The following is an 18,611-nucleotide window of genomic DNA, read 5'->3' as shown; positions in this document are numbered from 1 at the left end:
CACGGGGTCGATGATGCCTTTCAGCGCAACTCCTCCACTTCCTGTACCTCCGCCCTCGAACTCCACCCATCCCAATGCAACAAGGACAGAACACTCTGGGCTTCACCTTCCATCTCACCAACTTCGGTTTATATCACATCATCCTCCACAACAAAACAAACCCCACCACCAGAGATACATTTCCCTCCCCACCGCTATCAGTGCTCTGGAGAGACCATTCCCTCTGCGACTCCCTCACGTCCCCAACTTGCCCACACTCCATTCCTGGCACCTTCCCCTGCCACTGCAGGAAGTGCAAAACCTGTGCCCACACCACCTCAGTCCAAGGCTCCAAAGGATCCTTCCACATCCATCAGAAATTTACCTATACCTCCACCAATGTCAATTACTTCATCCATTGTATCAGGTGTGGTCTCCTCTACATTAGGGAGATAAACGTTCTGCAAGTAGGTGTCTTAAGAGAATATCTCTGGGACACCCGCACCAACCAACCCCACCGCCCCGTGGCTGAACACTTCAACTCCCCCTCCCACTATCAAGGACATGCAGGTCCTGGACCTCCTCCATCGCCGAATACTTACCACCCGACACCTGGAGGAAGAACTCCTCATATTCCGCCTTCGGACCCTGCAACCACATGGGATAAATGTGGATTTCACCAGTTTCCTCACTTCCCCTCCCCTCCACATTATCCTAGTTGCAAGTGTCCAACTCGGCACCACCCTATTGACCTGCCCATTACCTTTCCCATCTATCTGCTCCACCCTCCTCTCCAAACTATTACCTGCTCCCTCACCTTCATCTACCTATCGCATTCTCAGCTCCTTTCCCCCTAGGCCCAGCCACCACCACCACCACCATTTATCGCTCAGCCTGCCCGGCCCACAAGTCTCATTCCTGATGAAAGGCTTATGCCCGAAACATCAATTCTCCTGCTCCTCGGATGCTGTCTGACCTGCTGTGCACCCCAGCACCACACTCTTGACTCAGGTCTCCACAAGTGACTTAGAAGGCCAACATATGCAAATTCTTCTAGATGGCAGGCCAGGTTAATAAGATGGCTAAAAAACTTCACACAGGATCCTGAGCTTTATAAACAGAATTAGTATTGGGTTTATTGTCACATTACTCAAATGATTACAGTGAACAGTTCACAAGTCGCCACTTACAGTGTCATCTTAGGTACAAAGTTACCTAGGTACAGATTCTTCGGGAAAAAGTTTAGAAAAATAAAGAATTAAAAAGTACAGCAATACAGATTATAGGAATAGATTAGAAAAACAAAAAGTTCAGAATAACAGTCCTTCCAACCCAGTACACGCTGGCACCTCGCCTCCATTCCAGGCTAGGCCTTGACTCCAGACCAGGAGGCCATTCTGGAATCATCTCAATGCTGGAAAGTCCACACTGAGGCCATACCAAGCCACACTGAGGCTGAGAGCTCGAGTGCGCACTGCATCCAAGAGTCTGAGTCGGCATTGAGGCAGGGAGTTCAGGACAGAACCGAGGAGAAAGAGGAAAAGAAAAGTACAAAAGAGAAAATGAAAAGGAAAAAAAGCAACAAAACAGATGGACAGGACAAGTTCCAGCTGAGGAGTCCTATTCCGCCATCTTGGAAGTAAACAAGCAGGAAGAACAAAAAATAGGAAGCTCTGTTTCACTTTCATGAATCACTGCTTAAATCTCAGCAAAAGGGCCATGACCAATTATGGGCATCATACTTCAGGAAGGATGGCAGTATCTTAGAGGGGCTGCAGGGGAAATTTACTGGAATAATCCCAAGCATAATTAATATTAGTTACTACACAGATGGGAATCTGGATTTCTTTCCCACAAAACACGAACAGTTAAATGGAGATAGAAATGCATAAAATTCTGAAGGGTTTTGATAGATAGGAAAAAACTTGATGTTAGCAAGGATGCAAGGTTGGAAGTTCACCTCAAGGTTAAACATAACAATGGTTACTAGCAGTCTGGTTCAGCGTCAGACAGTTATCACAGAAAGGTTGAGGAGATGGCTAATCAGCAGGGTCACGACGAGTGAAAACAATGCATTCAGTGTTCTCAATATTTAATTGGAATAAAGATCTTTCATCGAGCACTGGATAGTGGAAAAGCAGTCTGAATTTAAACAGAATAGCAGACAACTCACCATCGTGGGTTGTGCAAAGGAATATGTGGCAGATAAGTGGCTTGAAGAAGAGAGAGTACGTAGTAACAGAGTTAAGAATTCTGATGTCAAGATGAAGGATGGGAAATCATAACAGGAAAAGGTGGCAGCAAATTGTGTAGAGCCATGTATCGGCAAAAGAATTCCTAAAGTTGGTCAGAAAGACAAAAAAGGCAAGTCTCAAGTTGACAGAGATAGCAAACAATTTTACTGGTGGTAGGACTGAGAATGGTGAGAAGGTTTTGGAGTCAGGAGATTGAAGATACAATCTTGGCCATGGACTCAAATATTAAATTTGGACTATGACAGGCCACTCTGGCTGCACACCATCAGGATGAACTTGACTGGCATCATCAAAAATGGTGGGAACAGGGGTCTATAGCACAACACATCTAACATTGTCTCAATAAGGTGGTTTAGTTCTTGACAATATGAACATGTAAATGAGCTGGCACTTGTATGATTCAAGATTGGGTAAACCAAGCAACAATTGTAGAATCAAGGATGTAGTACAAAGATAAATTTCATTACTAATCAGAGATATGTGAAAACTGACTCTGCACTTAATTTGATGATCTTCAATAACCCCTATAATAGCATCAGAGAAACGGAGGGGCTCCTAAAAGAAACTTGGACATGCCAGAAAAGAAATCTTAGCACATGTGCTAAATGGCTTTGAGACTGGTAGGAGTGTTACAGTAAAAAGTAGTACATGGAGTGGGACTACATGCGAGGCAAACAATGTGTGTTTGTTGACTCCGCCAAAAATCAGAGGATTTGAGGGTCACTATGCATCACAATCCATATTCTCACCAAATGTGAAAGACTTTTTAACTAGGTCATCATTAGTGCTGTGACTAAGACAAATTGGGAATGAAAAATATGGAGCTATCACTGGAGCATTTGGGACTTGAACACAGACCTCTTCTCAACAGTATATCCCAGATAATTACAGAACAAGGTGAGTTGAGGATGAGGAAGGTAAACATTTTAAGAAGAATAGGTTGAGTACAGCAGCTTAGAAAGTAGTATTCAAGACAGATAGAGAGTAGTAATTTTGGGTCAAATAGTATAGTGATTAGAAGCCACATTAGGGGTGTTTCAATACAGCACAACATTAGTTCCAAGTTAAAACATCCACCATTTTATTCAATGTGCTCTGTTGCATAGTGTTATGATTATGAGAGGTGGTATTAAACACGTAAAACAAAACTAAATCAAATTTGAAGTCATTAATTTGTTTTTAAAAATGACATTTACTGTTAAGCTACAACTTTAACTTAAAAAATAGCTAAAATGGATTGTACTTCCAATTCAAAACAACCCAAATTCGAGAAGCGTAAAGATACTTCACTGCAAACACCCACTCTAAATGAACTGAACTCACCTCCAACATGTAACGCAAACTATATGGCAGAAGATTTCTGATTGTAACTGTTGGGTAGAGGTGAATAATATAGGCTGGATCCCACTCATCTTCACCATGGTTACTAATAAAGTTCAGTTCATCTGGAATAGCAACAGCATTAACTATAAGAGGAAGGAAACTCATCTCAGTGGAAGGGCATTGCAATGTGCATCGGATCTCAGTGCTTCTGTGAAGCTCCTCCTTCCATGTAATATATGTTGTTGACATTTTGAATTGGTCCTCCAGTCTACCTGATGGCTTCAGAAACAATTGCCCCCTTCAAAAAAGAAAGTAATATATTAGCGCTTTGTATAGCTCTTACCTTATTGATATTCAGAATCAACCTGTTCAGATATGCTGTGGAGCTACCACTGCAGCATTTGGGTCTTGAACGCAGACCTCTTGTTTCAGAAGTGCGACACTACCACTGCACCACAAGAACCATTTTTGTTTTAAATCAACCTGTTCAGATGTCTTCCAGAGCAGGCAGGACTTGAACCTACAGCTCTGGACCAGGAGTAAAGGTAGTATCACTACACAAAGAGTTCATCGACTGGGAAGATTCAGATATTTGTAAATCAACCTGTTCAGGCTTGTTTTGACTTACCACAGGAGGAGGGACTTGAACTCAGAAGTATGGACTGCATCATAATGGCCCACTCTAACTTATCATACACTTAATGCCAAAGTATAATGAAGCTTCTCTTCAACATAAAATTGTTCTTCTTTGGAGTTGCCTGAAGTCAAATGTGTTTATAATATTAAACAGCTATGGTTGAATGGTGTTCAACCTTGCTTCTCTTCTCTCAACCATCATTCCAGTCCTTAGTTCTATTTGTAAACTTTGAAGATAGAAGGTAATTTTGCTTTGTTGAAAACCTACATCTTTAAATGGAAGCATTGGACATACAAAGTTGCTAATTTGTAGTCCTATATTGCTTGGCTGTTTACTAACAATGTGACTGACACCCAGATACATGGTCCAGACTGCCTTTCTCAAATCTGAAGTTTGAAAATCAGTAGAAGTCTTAGCACCGATGAAAGGATTTGAAAAGATGTTTGGATATTAATGCCCACTGCATATTTTTGAGGGTTGCATGAAAAATTAACTGATGCTTTTTTTTTTAAATTCACTGGATATAAATGTACAATGTGAATCACAGCTGCATAAATAAACTTGTAAGTAAATAAATTATTACATTCTCAGTACAAACAGAAACAAGGATTCCCATTTGCCCCATTCCAAAAAGGAGATTCATCTCCTTGATGCATCTTCAAATTAAAAGACAAAATTTATCTTCAAGCTCTTTTCAAAATGCTTTAGTGAAAGAAAATAAAATTTGAATATTTCCATAACTTGACACACTAAGACTACTGCTTGGCAAAAAAATAAAACTTTTACTCAGCAATTATACTTCTAAGTTGCAAGGGTGGGCATTTGATTATATATGACATAAGAAACAATATCAAGACTTTCTTTACATGTTGGAGAAAGTGAGGACTGCAGATGCTGGAGATCAGAGCTGAAAAATGTGTTGCTGGAAAAGTGCAGCAGGTCAGGCAGCATCAAAGGAGCAGGAGAATTGACGTTTCGGGCATAAGCCCTTCTTCTCCTGAAACATCGATTCTCCTGCTCTTTGGATGCTGCCTGACCTGCTGCGCTTTTCCAGCAACACATTTTTCTTTACATGTTGTCAATACTGATCATAATTTTTTTTCCAAAAAGCAAGGTGATCTGCAATGTGCATCATACTGGAGGCAGGTAACAATTCAGCAGAGATAGCTGTAGTTACCCCTAGACAGGGTTCTGATGGCTTGAGGAAGATTACTGGGAGATTGGCAGCACAGCCATTGACATCTTGGAGTTTCTGGAATCAACTTTTATTTAAAGAACTGCAAGATGGTGACAAAGATGGCTGCACAGCTTATCAATAATTCAATGTGATGTAGATTTGGGCACCAGCACAATAGCTCAAGTCTGGACAGTCACCTGCTTGTCAGATCAACAATCACTGAAGGTTTGGTCAGGCAGGAAGTGTGGCTAGATAGGGCAGCTTTGTGTTAAGTTGCAAACCCTGACCAATAACAACTCTCAACCTTTGCAGTGATGTGACACTAACTTGTATTCCCACTAACTTGTGTGCAGTCACTGCGTCATGACAATAATCAGAGCTTTCCTAAATACTGCGAGCGTATCCACTCAATGGAAACACCAAAGGGGCTACTTTAAGTAGATTCTGAGGTTTGAGGTAATTGAAGATTGCTGGAGTTTGATAGGAGTGGGTGGAGAGATGGGAAACATGTGGAGTTGGTTGGGAATGGAGAGCAGATTCCATGGAGTTGCTTTCAGATTGACAATTCTGTGATCTGGTTATTCTTAATGCAGATGGAAAGCAAAGTCACTGTCCTGTCATGGCTAAGCACATCTTATCTCCCCATTTCTGACTACATGATCAACATCGGATAACGTTACATTAGATTTCCACCTGTAAGAGTCTAAAGGCACGTGGAATTCTTCCTCAGGATTAGCCATACCAACAGTCTCCAGTGACTGGTCATCCGGAATAAACTTGTAGATGATAAAAGAGACAGAGAAGTGGTTCTTGATCTTTAAACATGGGATAAAAAACAAACAATAATCAGCATTTAAATAACCATACCACCTTGAACACCAAACCATCACACAAGTTTGTAAATCCATTCTTGTCATTCTGTGACCATTCAAATAACATGGTCAGATCAAATTACAATTCAAGTGGCTGTCACCGTTGCTCTAAACCAACTAGTAGTACCAACATTATACTAATCCAGGGATAAACCACTGTTTAGTTTTCATAGTCTCATAGAATAAATGTGGCAGCCACTCAAATTGTGCACGTTCTGTTAAATAGCCAGACTAGGTCATTGTCCACATTGTCATTCTTCCTTCAAGGAATAGATTACTGAGACACCTGCTGAAGGTTGATTTAGTTTTTAACTTTCCTTGCCTGCCAAACATGCAGTTTTTTATAACTATCACCTTTCATGACCATGGAAAGACAAAGTTGGATAGACAAGATACTTTTGCAGATTTTAACCAAAGTGTGAAGCAGATAACTAGACTACTTAAATTGCAGTAGTATAATTTGTCCAAAGGTGAGGAGGGGGGGGGGGGGGGGGGGGGAACACATCTAACAGAACAATGATTCAATGTCCACGCCCCTTAGTAAATGAGAGGTCTAGCCAAAGAAGAGTGGAGGCTCCCATTTGTCACCCAGTTGTCCTTTTTTGTCACAAAAGAACCCATGATTAAAATAACTACCAAAACAGTTGAATATGGTCAGTGACAGCATTAATATGAACTTAGAAAATGCAACAATAAAAGCACTGGAGAAGTTATTACCTGGAGAGGAGAGCGGATTATAATTCTTTTATCACCTTCCACAACATCTATCTGGGCTACAAATGACACTGAATGTGTGCTGCCAGATTGGAGGACATTATACAGACGTCGGCCTGGCTTAGCAACAGGAATACTTGCTTCTTCAGTATAATCATACGGCACTGAGAAAAGTAAAATTTACTTTCTTTATTATGAAACTTAATCATGCTACTTTTCAGCAAAACATTATTACATACCTGAGAGAATCAGTTTATTTAAGCAATGCTTTGTTCACTTGGCAAATTTGTGGTATAATACTTTGGAAAATTAATCAACCAATTCAATATAATTTCACTAGTTAAATAAAGATCATTTTATAAACTAGTTAATTGGGATTGGAAGAGTCAGATACCTTGGATATGAATTCATTTTAGTGACAAGATAATTTATAACATCAACCTAAAAGTCTACAAATTTCATGTTTTGTTCTGTACAGGAATTGTTCTAGCCACAAGAGTTCCAGACAGGTTCCGATTTGCCTCAGAGGATCACAGTGATTACTTGCAACATGACTTGAGTGGGACATATCCAGGTATTCTCATGTGTGAATACAGAAATAAAGAAAAACAGAAACCCATCTCAAATTCCAAATTACTGCTTACAACAGGGACAAAAATAATTCAGTTGTCCAGATTTAAAAACTAATGGAGTATCGAAAATCAATAGGCAAATCTTTACAAGGGAAAGGAAAAGCAAATGCATTATTCTTGGCCATTTATAAACATATTGTCTTCATCAGGTTATTTCCTTCATAATGCACATCAGGAAATGTTTCTGCTTGTCATGCAAGTATTTGCTCTCATTGTTCAACTTACCTACAGTTAAACTAAAAAGACTACTTTCTTGTCTTTCTAACACAGAAAGCTTTCCTCGATTTCTGGGTTGCACAGCCAAGTAATCAAGTTCCAGTATCTGCCCAATATCCAGATGATGACATTTCTGATCAGGGGGCAAACCAATGGCACAAAGGTTTGCAGAGTGAAGCACATCCAAAGGAATGCCCAGTGCATTTTTTAAGGTATATGGTACTTGGTCCTTCAGTGAATAATCAAACGTTGAAGCAGTTCCTGCTGAAAATGCCTGCGGAGCATACACACAATTCACATGAATATTTGCCACATTCAAAAAAAAAACTAGCATTTCTAAAGGAAACAAAAAAAGGGTCTCTGCACTCAATACTTTAACTCTGTTTCTCTCCTTACAGATGCTCCCAGAGCTTCTCCAGCAATTTCCCCTTCAACTTTGTTTCAGATCATCAACATAGAGTCAAATGTACAGCACGGAAACATACCCTTCGGTCCAACTCGCCCATATAGCCTAAACTAATTTTGTCTCATTTGCCAGCACTTGTCCCATATCCCTCTAAACCCTTCCTGTTCATGTACCCATCCAGATGCCTTTTAAATGTTGTTATTGTACCAGCCTCCATCATTTCCTCTGGCAGTTCATTCCAAACATGCCACACTCTCTCTGTGATAAAGTTGCCCCTTAGGTCCCTTTTAAACTTTTCCCCTCTCACCCTAAACCTATGCTCTCCAGTTCTGGGCTCCCTCACCCCAGAGAAAAGACCTTGTCTATTTATCCTATCCATGCCCCTCATGAATTTATAAACCTTTAAAAAAATCTGTGGTTCTCAAACATGGAACAGTACAGCACAGTACAGGCCCTTCAGCCCACTATGTTGTGTCAAGCATTTATCTTAATCTAAGATCAACCTAACCTACACACCCCTCAATTTACTGCCATTCATTTGCTTGTCCAGCAGTTGCTCAACTGTCTCAATGTCTCTGACTTCACTACCACCGCTGGCAGTACATTCCATACACCTACCACTCCCTGCATAAAGAACCTCCCTCTGACATCTCCCTTGTACCTTCTTCAAATCACCTTAAAATTACGAACCCTCATGACAGACATTCTGTCCTAGGGAAAAGTCTCTGGCTTTGCCTGTTTTATTCTCATTTCTGAAACTGCTTTCATGGCCACACGATATTGCATAATGAAAAGAATGCAGTCACACTTGTAACATAGGAAATATAACAACAAAAGCAACAATAACGTCTAAGTTTATTACTGAATGGCAACAATAATCAAATCACTAAACAGAATTTTTGTTGATTGGAATCAGAATCAATTGCTTGAATGGGCCTTAATTGCTCTTGGAGGTCAGCAGTGAAAAACAAAATGAAAGCAAAATGGACCAGTGGGAGCTTCATTCTGCATCTAACCATACCAAGAGTATATTATACTGACTCTGGATGCTCAAAACTAAAAGCTCTGCATGAACTTAATTACCACAAAAAATGGAACAGCCATTGGGCTGGGTCCCAGAGTGATATGGATACTGTGCAGGCAGCCACAATTATATTCTTAGCAAATTCACAGAAAAGTTAAAAGAGAACAATTATAACATTTCATGATGAAATAGCACTGCACATAAAATCCCATTGTAGTTTTTTCAGAAATAATTCACAGGACGTGGGCATTGGTGGTTGAGCCAGCATTTATTTCCCACCCCTAATTGCCCAGAGGGCAGTTAAGAGCCAAACCCTTGCTGCAGGTCTGAAGTCGCATGCAGGTCAGACTGGGTAAGGACAGCAGTTTCCTTCCCTAAAGGACCTTTAAGTGTCAAATGGGCTTTTACGATAACTGAGGACTGCTAGAGATCAGAGTCAAATAGTGTGGTCCTGGAAAAGCACAGCAGGTCAGACAGCATCTGAGGAGCAGGAGAATTGACATTTCAGCCATAAGCCTGCTACTCGAATGCCACCTGACTTGCTGTGATTTTCCAGCACTTTTACGATAACAGACAATGACTTCATGATCATTAGGCTCTTAATTTCAGAGTTATATGGATTTCAAATTCCATTCTTACGGCAGGATTTGAACACAAATCTCCAGAACGTTCTCAATTTCTGGGTAGTCTAGCAATAATATCGCTCAACCATCACTGCCTTGCTAAATGCATTCGGAACAATTATATCAATACATTTCAACTCCTTGCTTAACAAGAATTTATCCATCTACATAAGCAAAATACTGTGGACAGGAAATCTGAAGTGAAACCAAAGTGCCAGAGAAACCTAGCAGGAATGGTAGCATCTCTGGAGACGGAAACAGAGTTAATGTTTCAACTTTAACACAACTCTTATTTCGGACTTAAAAATAATTCTGGCACTAAATTATAACTTTCCTAATGATTTGCTCTGCCCGCAAACCAGCGTTTTGTCCTACATGCACTAGGACACTTAGATATCTCTACATCTCAGAGTTCCGAAATCTCACTTCAGTCTACGTGCTTGGTAGACAACATGCCTCAGATTGAACAGCACCCTCATCAACCAACCTCTTGCACAGCAATTATACAATCAAGAACAACTCTAACCCCATTATCTTGGTTCTTTGATCAGCACAATCTTTACCTGGAACCTCATCATCCCACTAAACACCACTTCAAGCCACTCTCTGCTCTTAGCAATTCATCCAATCAACTCCAGAACATACATACAAATCAGTTCCCAATTTGTTCAAATAAACAGTTGGCCAGACTCGCTGACCTGATTTTACTCTCAGGGGTCAATACCCATTCATCTAAACTGCCAAGTAATTGCTGATAAACTATTCCTTTTCAACACCATTCAAAACACATGACCATCCAAGCATTCACTAACCTCTCTCCCACATCAGTGATCACATAAGTAGCCGCCAATGTGGAATTGAATACCTTCCTTTGAACTGAATAATGTACTGATAAAGTTATAAAACATGCCTCTTTAAAAAAAAGGATATTAAAAGTACTGGTATTTTACCTTGGCTAAGACATCAAGAACGCTTAAGCTGCATTTGGACACAGTGATATTCAATATGTCCTTTGAGGAAATAGTAATGGCAGTCTGCGGGTCAAGAATTTGAAAGAAATCATCCCCTGGAACAAGTGCTGTGTCCTGGCCCATGTTGGTTTTCATCTGAATGGAACAAACACAAACACGTAACCAATAGCGCACAATCTCTTTGAAAAAATACTTAGAAATATTCAGCCCAAAGTTTATTCCACTCCACAGATGCATCAATCGACTGTCACAAAAATCCCCCTCCTTGATAAGTAATAACTCAGCTTTGACAAACTCATTAATTTATCTGCTGTACACTAAAATCTGAAGCATCCAAGGTAATTCATTATCAGCTGACATAAATGCCAGAACTTTGAAGGATACAAAGCCAGTCACACACTGGTGTCGACACAGGTTACTGAGGAAAAATGTCATGTCCAGCAGTAGCTTCAGTAAATCTAAGCACTGGTATAAAGCCACAGTTTAAAGCCAAATAAATATTGATAAATGCACATGTAAAGACAGATATTATGAGCACGGATAAGGAAGGTTTCACATTCAGGCCTCACAGGCTGTGAACCTAAAATGGAGCATATTTTAAAAAATTAACACACTTGTCTATCTGATTTCAAGTAGAATGAGAAATCCCAGTTTACATTAAAAAGACCAAAAAGAATGTTTTTAAAAAGTAAAAAGAGAATATTTAGTAACAAGTAAAAAATCTATGAAAACACAAATGCTGTAAGTTTTAGCAGCTTACGTTCAAAACACATTTTGTAAGTGGTATGGCTATTAGGTTCCTCCAATTGCTCTTTCAATATACAATTTTAACAACTCTTCAGTCCTTTTTTCACCCATAGTAAAGGGACCTATAACAAAGTGCTACGCGCTCATTTGGCATTTTAGACAAGAGAAGCTTACTTATCTTAAATTTTAATTTTCTTCAGAAGATCCACAAATTTAGTTTACATCTTTTGTATCCTATTTTCAACACTGTGCTAAATGATGCTCATTATACTGTATTTGATGAGATTTCTTAAAATTCATTGCCCATCCCTAGTTGCCCTTGAGAAGGTGGTAGTGAACTGCCTTCTTGAACTGCAGCAGTCTACCTGCTGTGGGTTGACCTATAATGCTCTGAGGTAGGGAACTCCAGGATTTTGACCCAGTGACAGTGAAGGAACAGTGTTATATTTCCAAGTGAGGATGGTGAGTGGCTTGAAGGGTGGTGGTGTTCTTATGTAGCTGCTTCCCTTGTCCTTCCAGATGCAAATGTTCATACATTTGTAAGGCGCTGTCCGAGAATCTTGGGTGAATTTTTGCAGTGCACCTTGTTGATAGTTCACACTGCTGTTGCTGTGCGTCAGTGGTGGAAACAGTGAATGTTTGTGGACTTAATTCCTATCGAGCAGGCTCCTTTGTCCTGGGTGGTGTCAAGCTTCTAGAGTGTTGTTGGGACTGCACTCATCCAGGCAGGTGGAGTATTCTATCACTCTCCTGACATATGCCTTGTAGGTGATGGACAGGCTTTGGGGTGTCAGGAGCTGAATTACTTGTCAGAGTCTTCCTAGCCTCTGACCTGCTGTTTATGTGGTGAGTCCAGTGAGTCCAATAACCCCCAGGATGTTGATAGTGGGAGATTCAGCGATGGTACCACCACAATGTCAAAGGATGGTAGTTAGATTAGAATTCTGATGACAATGGTGAAGTGACCTTCTCAAATCCAATTACAATTAAACCTTGTGGAAGTCCTAGAAAATCTATCTCACAACTGGCGCGCAGTGCCTATGCCAGACTTCAGGAGCTTAACTTGGCAATGATAAAGTGCAAAGATATAATCAATTCAAGATCTCATTACCTGAAATGTCAGACTCCACCTTTTCTGGCCTCCAGCAACTTGCTCCAAGAGAGGTTCCCACACTGCACTCATTTCATTATAATAAAGAACCTGAAATCAAGCAGATAAATATTATGAAGTTTCCAATTACTCACTGAACGCAGTTGAGCTTAGAGGAAAAGAAAACTGAGTGAACAAGAGGGTAGAATACAGCAGTTCAAAGGAATTGCAAATATAACCTCAGGACACCTCAACACACGTTATTGCTAATTTAGCTGCTCTGATGAATTACTGCTTTTACAATACAGGAAATGTCACTGATAGTTGAGTGAAGCAAGGGAAGAGGAAACATATACCAGTCTCAATTGAGAATGAGGGGTGGAATGCAGGACTCTCAGACATTTTAAAAATAGGTCACAGCAAGACGAGAGCTTGTGTTGAGAGGGGAGCGATTTTAGAACTAATGCAATCAAAGATGGATAGCCAGTGGATTGGTGATGTCATGTTAATGACATTGGTCTAATAATAAATCACTCGGCAAAAATTGACTAACTCAGTGGGTAAATTTATATAAAACAATATACTATGAGTTACGATAGCAAATCAGCTAATTTCTGCATTCGTAGCTTGTGGACTACAGAAGGCAAACTACCAGCAGTCATAATATTGTACAAATGCAACATATGGCATTCGCACAAAAAACACTCAAAAGTACAAATACAAATCCCTCCCCCGTCCAAAAATTTAATGGCTTATAATAACAAGTGAGCTGATGAGTTTCTAACAACATATAGGTAACTTGCTTATACAGTAGTCCCCAGAAAATGCCAATATCAGGTATGCCTTTTCTGCCATTTCACTTGCAAAACATATTGAACTTTTGGATACATTCCAAGACCTACTCTGGATGTCCAAAACCATGGATAGTAGTGAACCCATTTATTTAAATGGGAAATTTACCTCCCTCGCAGCCCCCGGTTCTTGGTTCTGGAATGTCCCATGTAATATTTTTGGGCCGCGGGAAACTGAAACCGCGGAAGCCGATTCCACGATATGGCAGCTGCCCTGTACATCCAGATCTCATGATGGTGACTCTGTCTGGAGATGCTACTGATTTCCTAAGTCATCAGTGATATTTCTATCTGAAGTAACTCCAGAGAGTCACCAGTCACCGTGTCACACTTAATTTATATGTGAAAAGTCCTTGAAACTGGTCTAATCTCACTCAGAGCCAGCTCTCAGTGAACAGGATGCCTGACACTCCTATTCTTCTGTCAGTCAAGGGTCCCTGACTGGACCAGATTAACAGCCACAACCAGGGAACTCATATTCTATAATGTCCACCTGGCTGACCTCATTAGAATCACTACACTATTCATTCCTGTTTCTGTCAAGTTTTCCTTTCGTGGATCGTAGTTACTGTTCCAGAGTTGTTCCGATAAACCACAGCCAAGTTTTGTTCCAACATTAGCAAGTGACCAGTTCAATTCCACAAGCAGCTTTCAGTAGTTCAATCTTTTTGGCATTTATTGTTTTGTCCTTTAATGAGCTTCCAGTTCATTAAAGGGGTCAGTGTCAGGACCACAACTATTCACGTTACACACTCACAATCTGGATGAACGAACTGAGGGCATTGTTGCTAAGTATGCAGATGACACAAAGATAGGTGGGGGCCAGGTAATGTTGAGGAATTGAGGCGGCTGCAGAAGGACTTGGAGAGTCTAGGAGAGTGGGCAAAGAAATGGCAGATGGAATTCAATGTGGGAAAGTGAGAGGTCATGCACTTTGGTTGGAAGAATTCAGGCGGAGACCAACTGGGGAAATCTTTGGAAATTTTAAGCACAAAGGGACTCAGGAGTTCTTATTCAAGATTCTCTTAAGATAAACATGCAGTTCAGTTGGCAGTTAAGAAAGCAAATGCAATGTTTTCGAGAGGGCGAGAATACAAGGACTTGGATGTCCTGCTGAGGCTGTGTTAAGACCTTGGTCAGACTATTTTTGTAATATTACGAGCAGTTTTGGGCCCCTTATTTAAGGATAGATGCGCTGCTTTTGGTGGGAATCCAGAGGAGGTTTACAAGACTGATTCCTGGACTGAAATGCTTATAATATGAGGAGTGGCTGAGGATTCTGGATCTGTACTCAATGCAGTGTAGAAGGACGAGGGGGATCTCACTGACACTTAGAGAATACTAAGAGGCCTGGATAGAGTGGACGTGTAGGAGATATTTACACTGAGAAACTAGGACCAAATGGCACAGCCTCAGAGTGAAGGGTTGACCCTTTAGAACTCATGGCCACAGAAGCAGTAAAGGCTAAGTCATTGAATATATTTATTTAACAGAGATAGATTGATTCCCTTACTAAGTAAGAACCCAAGGTTACAAGAAGGCGGCAAGAGAATACCAAATGACAGAGCAGATTCAATGGACTGAATGGCCTAAATTTGCTCCTATATCTTACGGTTTGTGGGCACATGGTCTACAGGATTTGCAGGGGTAATATACTGGCAGTGCCTTTGTGCCACTCTTAGCCAATAAGGAGTGTTATCAATTTTCTAAAGACAAATAATTTGAATTTTTGTGATCACTTAGAATTGTTTGATACCACCCACTAAACTGATAGCGTGAAACCAGTGTTCACCGTGTACATCAGATTCTGGGTTCTCAATGACTTCAGTATTTGCTTCCAGCAAGACACCAGATGATCTTCACTGTAGTTTAAAAGAACTTAGTGTATGCAAGGTCTACTGCTCTTTGTAGCTGCATGTGTCTTTGGTCTAGTACACCGTCTCCACCAATGGCCTTTCTGCCATTTTACTTGCAAACATATTGAACGTTTGGACAAGACTTTTGTTTAAAAAAAACAAAGACTGACTGATTATCTAACTTTTAAGCATGAACAAACACACTGGTGAAAGTTTCCCTGTGTGAAGCCCTGGAATGTCACATCATTAGGGTGTTAAGGAAGGTTCAGAGGGTGAGACATCAAAGGCAAACTAATTATCTCCTCAGGTTACATTCCAGACTGGGGACACGAGTCCAAAGACACATTTTGTTTACCATCCCAGGAATATACAAACAGCAATTAAAAGCCAACTACAACCCCTAAATTGTGTGTTCGTGGACAAGTGTGCGGTGAAGCTCGAGGACAGGTTTTAAACACCTCTGTACTGTACGTGAAAAGGGTGTGTCTTACTCTGAGCCAGCCACCATGAAATCAGAGAGAAAAAAAGAACTTCAGCTGATCTGCAATGTCAAACATCTCAAAATGAACTGCTTCCCTACCAGCATCAGTGCTACTCTTCTTCTAAAACAAGGATAACACAAGGAGTGCAAAGCACTTTGCGATGTACCAAAGTTTGAACGATAGTAATCAAATGCACTTCTTTTATTCTAATTTAAATCAATATGTACACTGCAGTGCTAACTATTACATTGATACTACCCTTAGAAAAAAGGCAATATAAACAGTTCAGCTTACTTTAGTCACCAAGACATTATGTATCTTATCAAAGCACAGAATAGCAGAAAATACCTCAAGGGTCATATCTGAATTCACACTGACGAACGATGTCCAATTTTCAACTCTTCCGGAAAATGTTGACTCAGTCAGAAGTAAAGGAATTGTGCAGTGACCATGCCCACATTCAAGAGTGACTTGAATTAATGAAATGTCTATTTGGAAGGACTCCCCTGTCCTCTCCTGCTTTTCCTCTGTGAAAGTCTCTGTTGCTTCACTGGCCATATCTACTCCCAGAAACCAGTAATTACAATTGAAGACATCCTTCACAGCCCAGAGGTCAGTCACCTGGTCATTTACTTGCTGGATTTCCATCTCCTGCACTTTGGGAGTCATGGCAGACATGATTGTCATCACCGTATTTAATATAATTGGGGAAACCTGTAAACAAAAGACAGTCAATTTACAAGACATTGTACAGAACAGTAAGATAATTTATCATTCATTGGTTTAAAGTTCAATTATTGGTGCAAATATCTTTTGTTGGAGAAACAATTGAAAGTTCAGACATATTCTAAATTACAACTGTAACATTAAGCAGCTGAAAACAGCTTGCTTTGTGGAGGATAATAAAGACAGCCGTATGCCCATGGCTCACACCTTTGAATACTAAAATACTAGGACATTGCCTTACCTTTACAATTATCTCTTCTACCTTAAGACTGATATTTTGTGGCCCAAATGAGGGCTCAAAGAAGTCCAAGAACAATGAACATGGTTGCAACACCTGAAAATATATAGTACAACACAACAATTAACAATGAAGATTTTTACCTTGAGTAATTTGTAGAAGGGATAAAATACAGATCTAAGAGTCAATAACATTAAAGAAGCTGATCCTACAAAAGGTGGTATAAGGCAAAAGAGCTACAGGCCTTGTTTTTTCTGGTAATTATATCCTCTGACTGGTATAACATTTGTCAAAGTTTTCTGCACTATACACTATCATCAAACAATAATTTCATGTCCCAGCTTCTCAAGGACAAATGTTTTATCCCATGGTCTTGTATTTAACAGCTAACAATAACTAGATAGGAACAGAAGTTGGGTATCCACTTGTACATATTCACCAAAAGCACCACAGAGTCGGTCAGCAAAGGGTGTTTCTGATTTGTAATGGCATCAATATGAAATGACTATAAGCACAAAGAATAATGGATGCCCAAACCCACAGTTGTATCCATAAAGATGCTGCTCTTACTGTGGTTATATTTGTTCCTCTCTTCTCTCGGAGGAAAGGACAGGCTAGAACCTTTAAGTCACTGACTAGGACAATCATCTTACGGGACTGCTTTTCACAGATGAACGAGAAGTCACAGTGGAACGAAGCAACAAGTGCAGGGGCATCGGCTTTTGAGAGATTTGCCACAAACACAACTTCAGGATTCATCACCAGTACTTTCACAATGATTTTTTGTTTTGGAGTGTCTACCGCTGGAACAAAATAAAACCAAGTTAAGACAGATTGCAAATGCTAAACCCACAGTATGGTCTCATAAGATTACATTCTTACTTTGTAAATCAAAATATTCTATCCATTTATTTCAACAGGAATCCACAAAAAATCTGAAGAAAAACTAAACGTGCATTTCAAATTGTTATCTAAGTTACAAAATAGTTGGACAGATTTGTTATCATCTAATGTACAGATTTCTAGGTAATCGGGATTGGGGCTTCACGGCGTTATGAATTCTTTGTAACAGGAGCTTATCACAAGAGAACAGTCTGATATTTTGAAGAAAACTTGGTTTGCTATGGGTTATAAGGTCAACAATAAAAACCAAGAAAAACACAAAGCAGATGGGGTACAGTAACACAGTGTCTAGATCAGAGTGGTGCTGGAAAAGCACAGCAGGTCAGGCAGCATCCGAGCAGGAAAATCAACGTTTCGGGCAAAAGCCCTTCATCTATTCCTGATGATCTGAAGACAAGAATCCAAATGCCACCACAGCAAGATTTAAAATTCTGTTAATTAAATATATCTGGAATAAATCAAAGCTCCCATCAGTAAAGACTAAGAAAACAAATGACGTCCACTCATGTCCTTTAGGGAAGGAAATGTGTCATCATTGTCCAAGGTTATATGTGACTCCAGCCCCACAGCAATATGATATTTCTTTCCCTCAATAGGCCTTTGAAATGGACTGACAAGCCATTCTCATATTTCTGAAAGCAGGCCAATATCATCGTCTCAAAAGCAATAAGCTCAGGTCTGATTGGCAATGCCCTTGTCTCTTGAATTAGTAAACTAAAATGTATCAGAGCAAACTCCCTTCTCTCTAATCCATTCAGTTTCTGCACTATCTCTACACAAATTGAATTTGGAAAGTCAAACAGTTCTACAGAATTGAAAAAGACAACCTATACCAATGGTTCAACTAATTTTGGATGGAGGTTTGCTCACTGAGCTGAAAAGTTCATTT

General features: G+C 40.1%; 1 protein-coding gene across 5 annotated transcripts in view; it reads right to left on the bottom strand.

Annotated features, from left to right (window-relative positions):
* The window catches only part of vps13c (vacuolar protein sorting 13 homolog C), a 287,267-nt gene that overhangs the window by 71,356 nt on the left and 197,300 nt on the right, over positions 1-18,611 (bottom strand). For all 5 annotated transcript variants that reach the window (XR_015754174.1, XM_043680595.2, XM_043680591.2 and 2 more), the window contains 9 exons: positions 17,390-17,622; positions 16,823-16,915; positions 16,204-16,569; positions 12,688-12,777; positions 10,809-10,964; positions 7,815-8,079; positions 6,961-7,121; positions 6,065-6,186; positions 3,558-3,855 (listed from right to left, as the gene is read on the bottom strand). Coding sequence is in view for 4 of the 5 variants with exons in the window: in XM_043680595.2 (XP_043536530.2) it covers positions 3,558-3,855; positions 6,065-6,186; positions 6,961-7,121; positions 7,815-8,079; positions 10,809-10,964; positions 12,688-12,777; positions 16,204-16,569; positions 16,823-16,915; positions 17,390-17,622 (1,784 nt within the window). In the remaining variant the exon portion in view is untranslated. The remainder of the gene's footprint in view (positions 1-3,557; positions 3,856-6,064; positions 6,187-6,960; positions 7,122-7,814; positions 8,080-10,808; positions 10,965-12,687; positions 12,778-16,203; positions 16,570-16,822; positions 16,916-17,389; positions 17,623-18,611) is intronic.

The sequence above is a fragment of the Chiloscyllium plagiosum genome, unplaced genomic scaffold (assembly GCF_037043375.1).
Source record: "Chiloscyllium plagiosum isolate Xiang-an unplaced genomic scaffold, Cpla_swu_hap1 HiC_scaffold_42, whole genome shotgun sequence".
In the NCBI taxonomy this organism is placed as follows: Eukaryota; Metazoa; Chordata; class Chondrichthyes; order Orectolobiformes; family Hemiscylliidae; genus Chiloscyllium; species Chiloscyllium plagiosum.
Note: the sequence above shows the minus strand (reverse complement) of the source record. Positions and strands in the feature narration are given on the sequence as shown.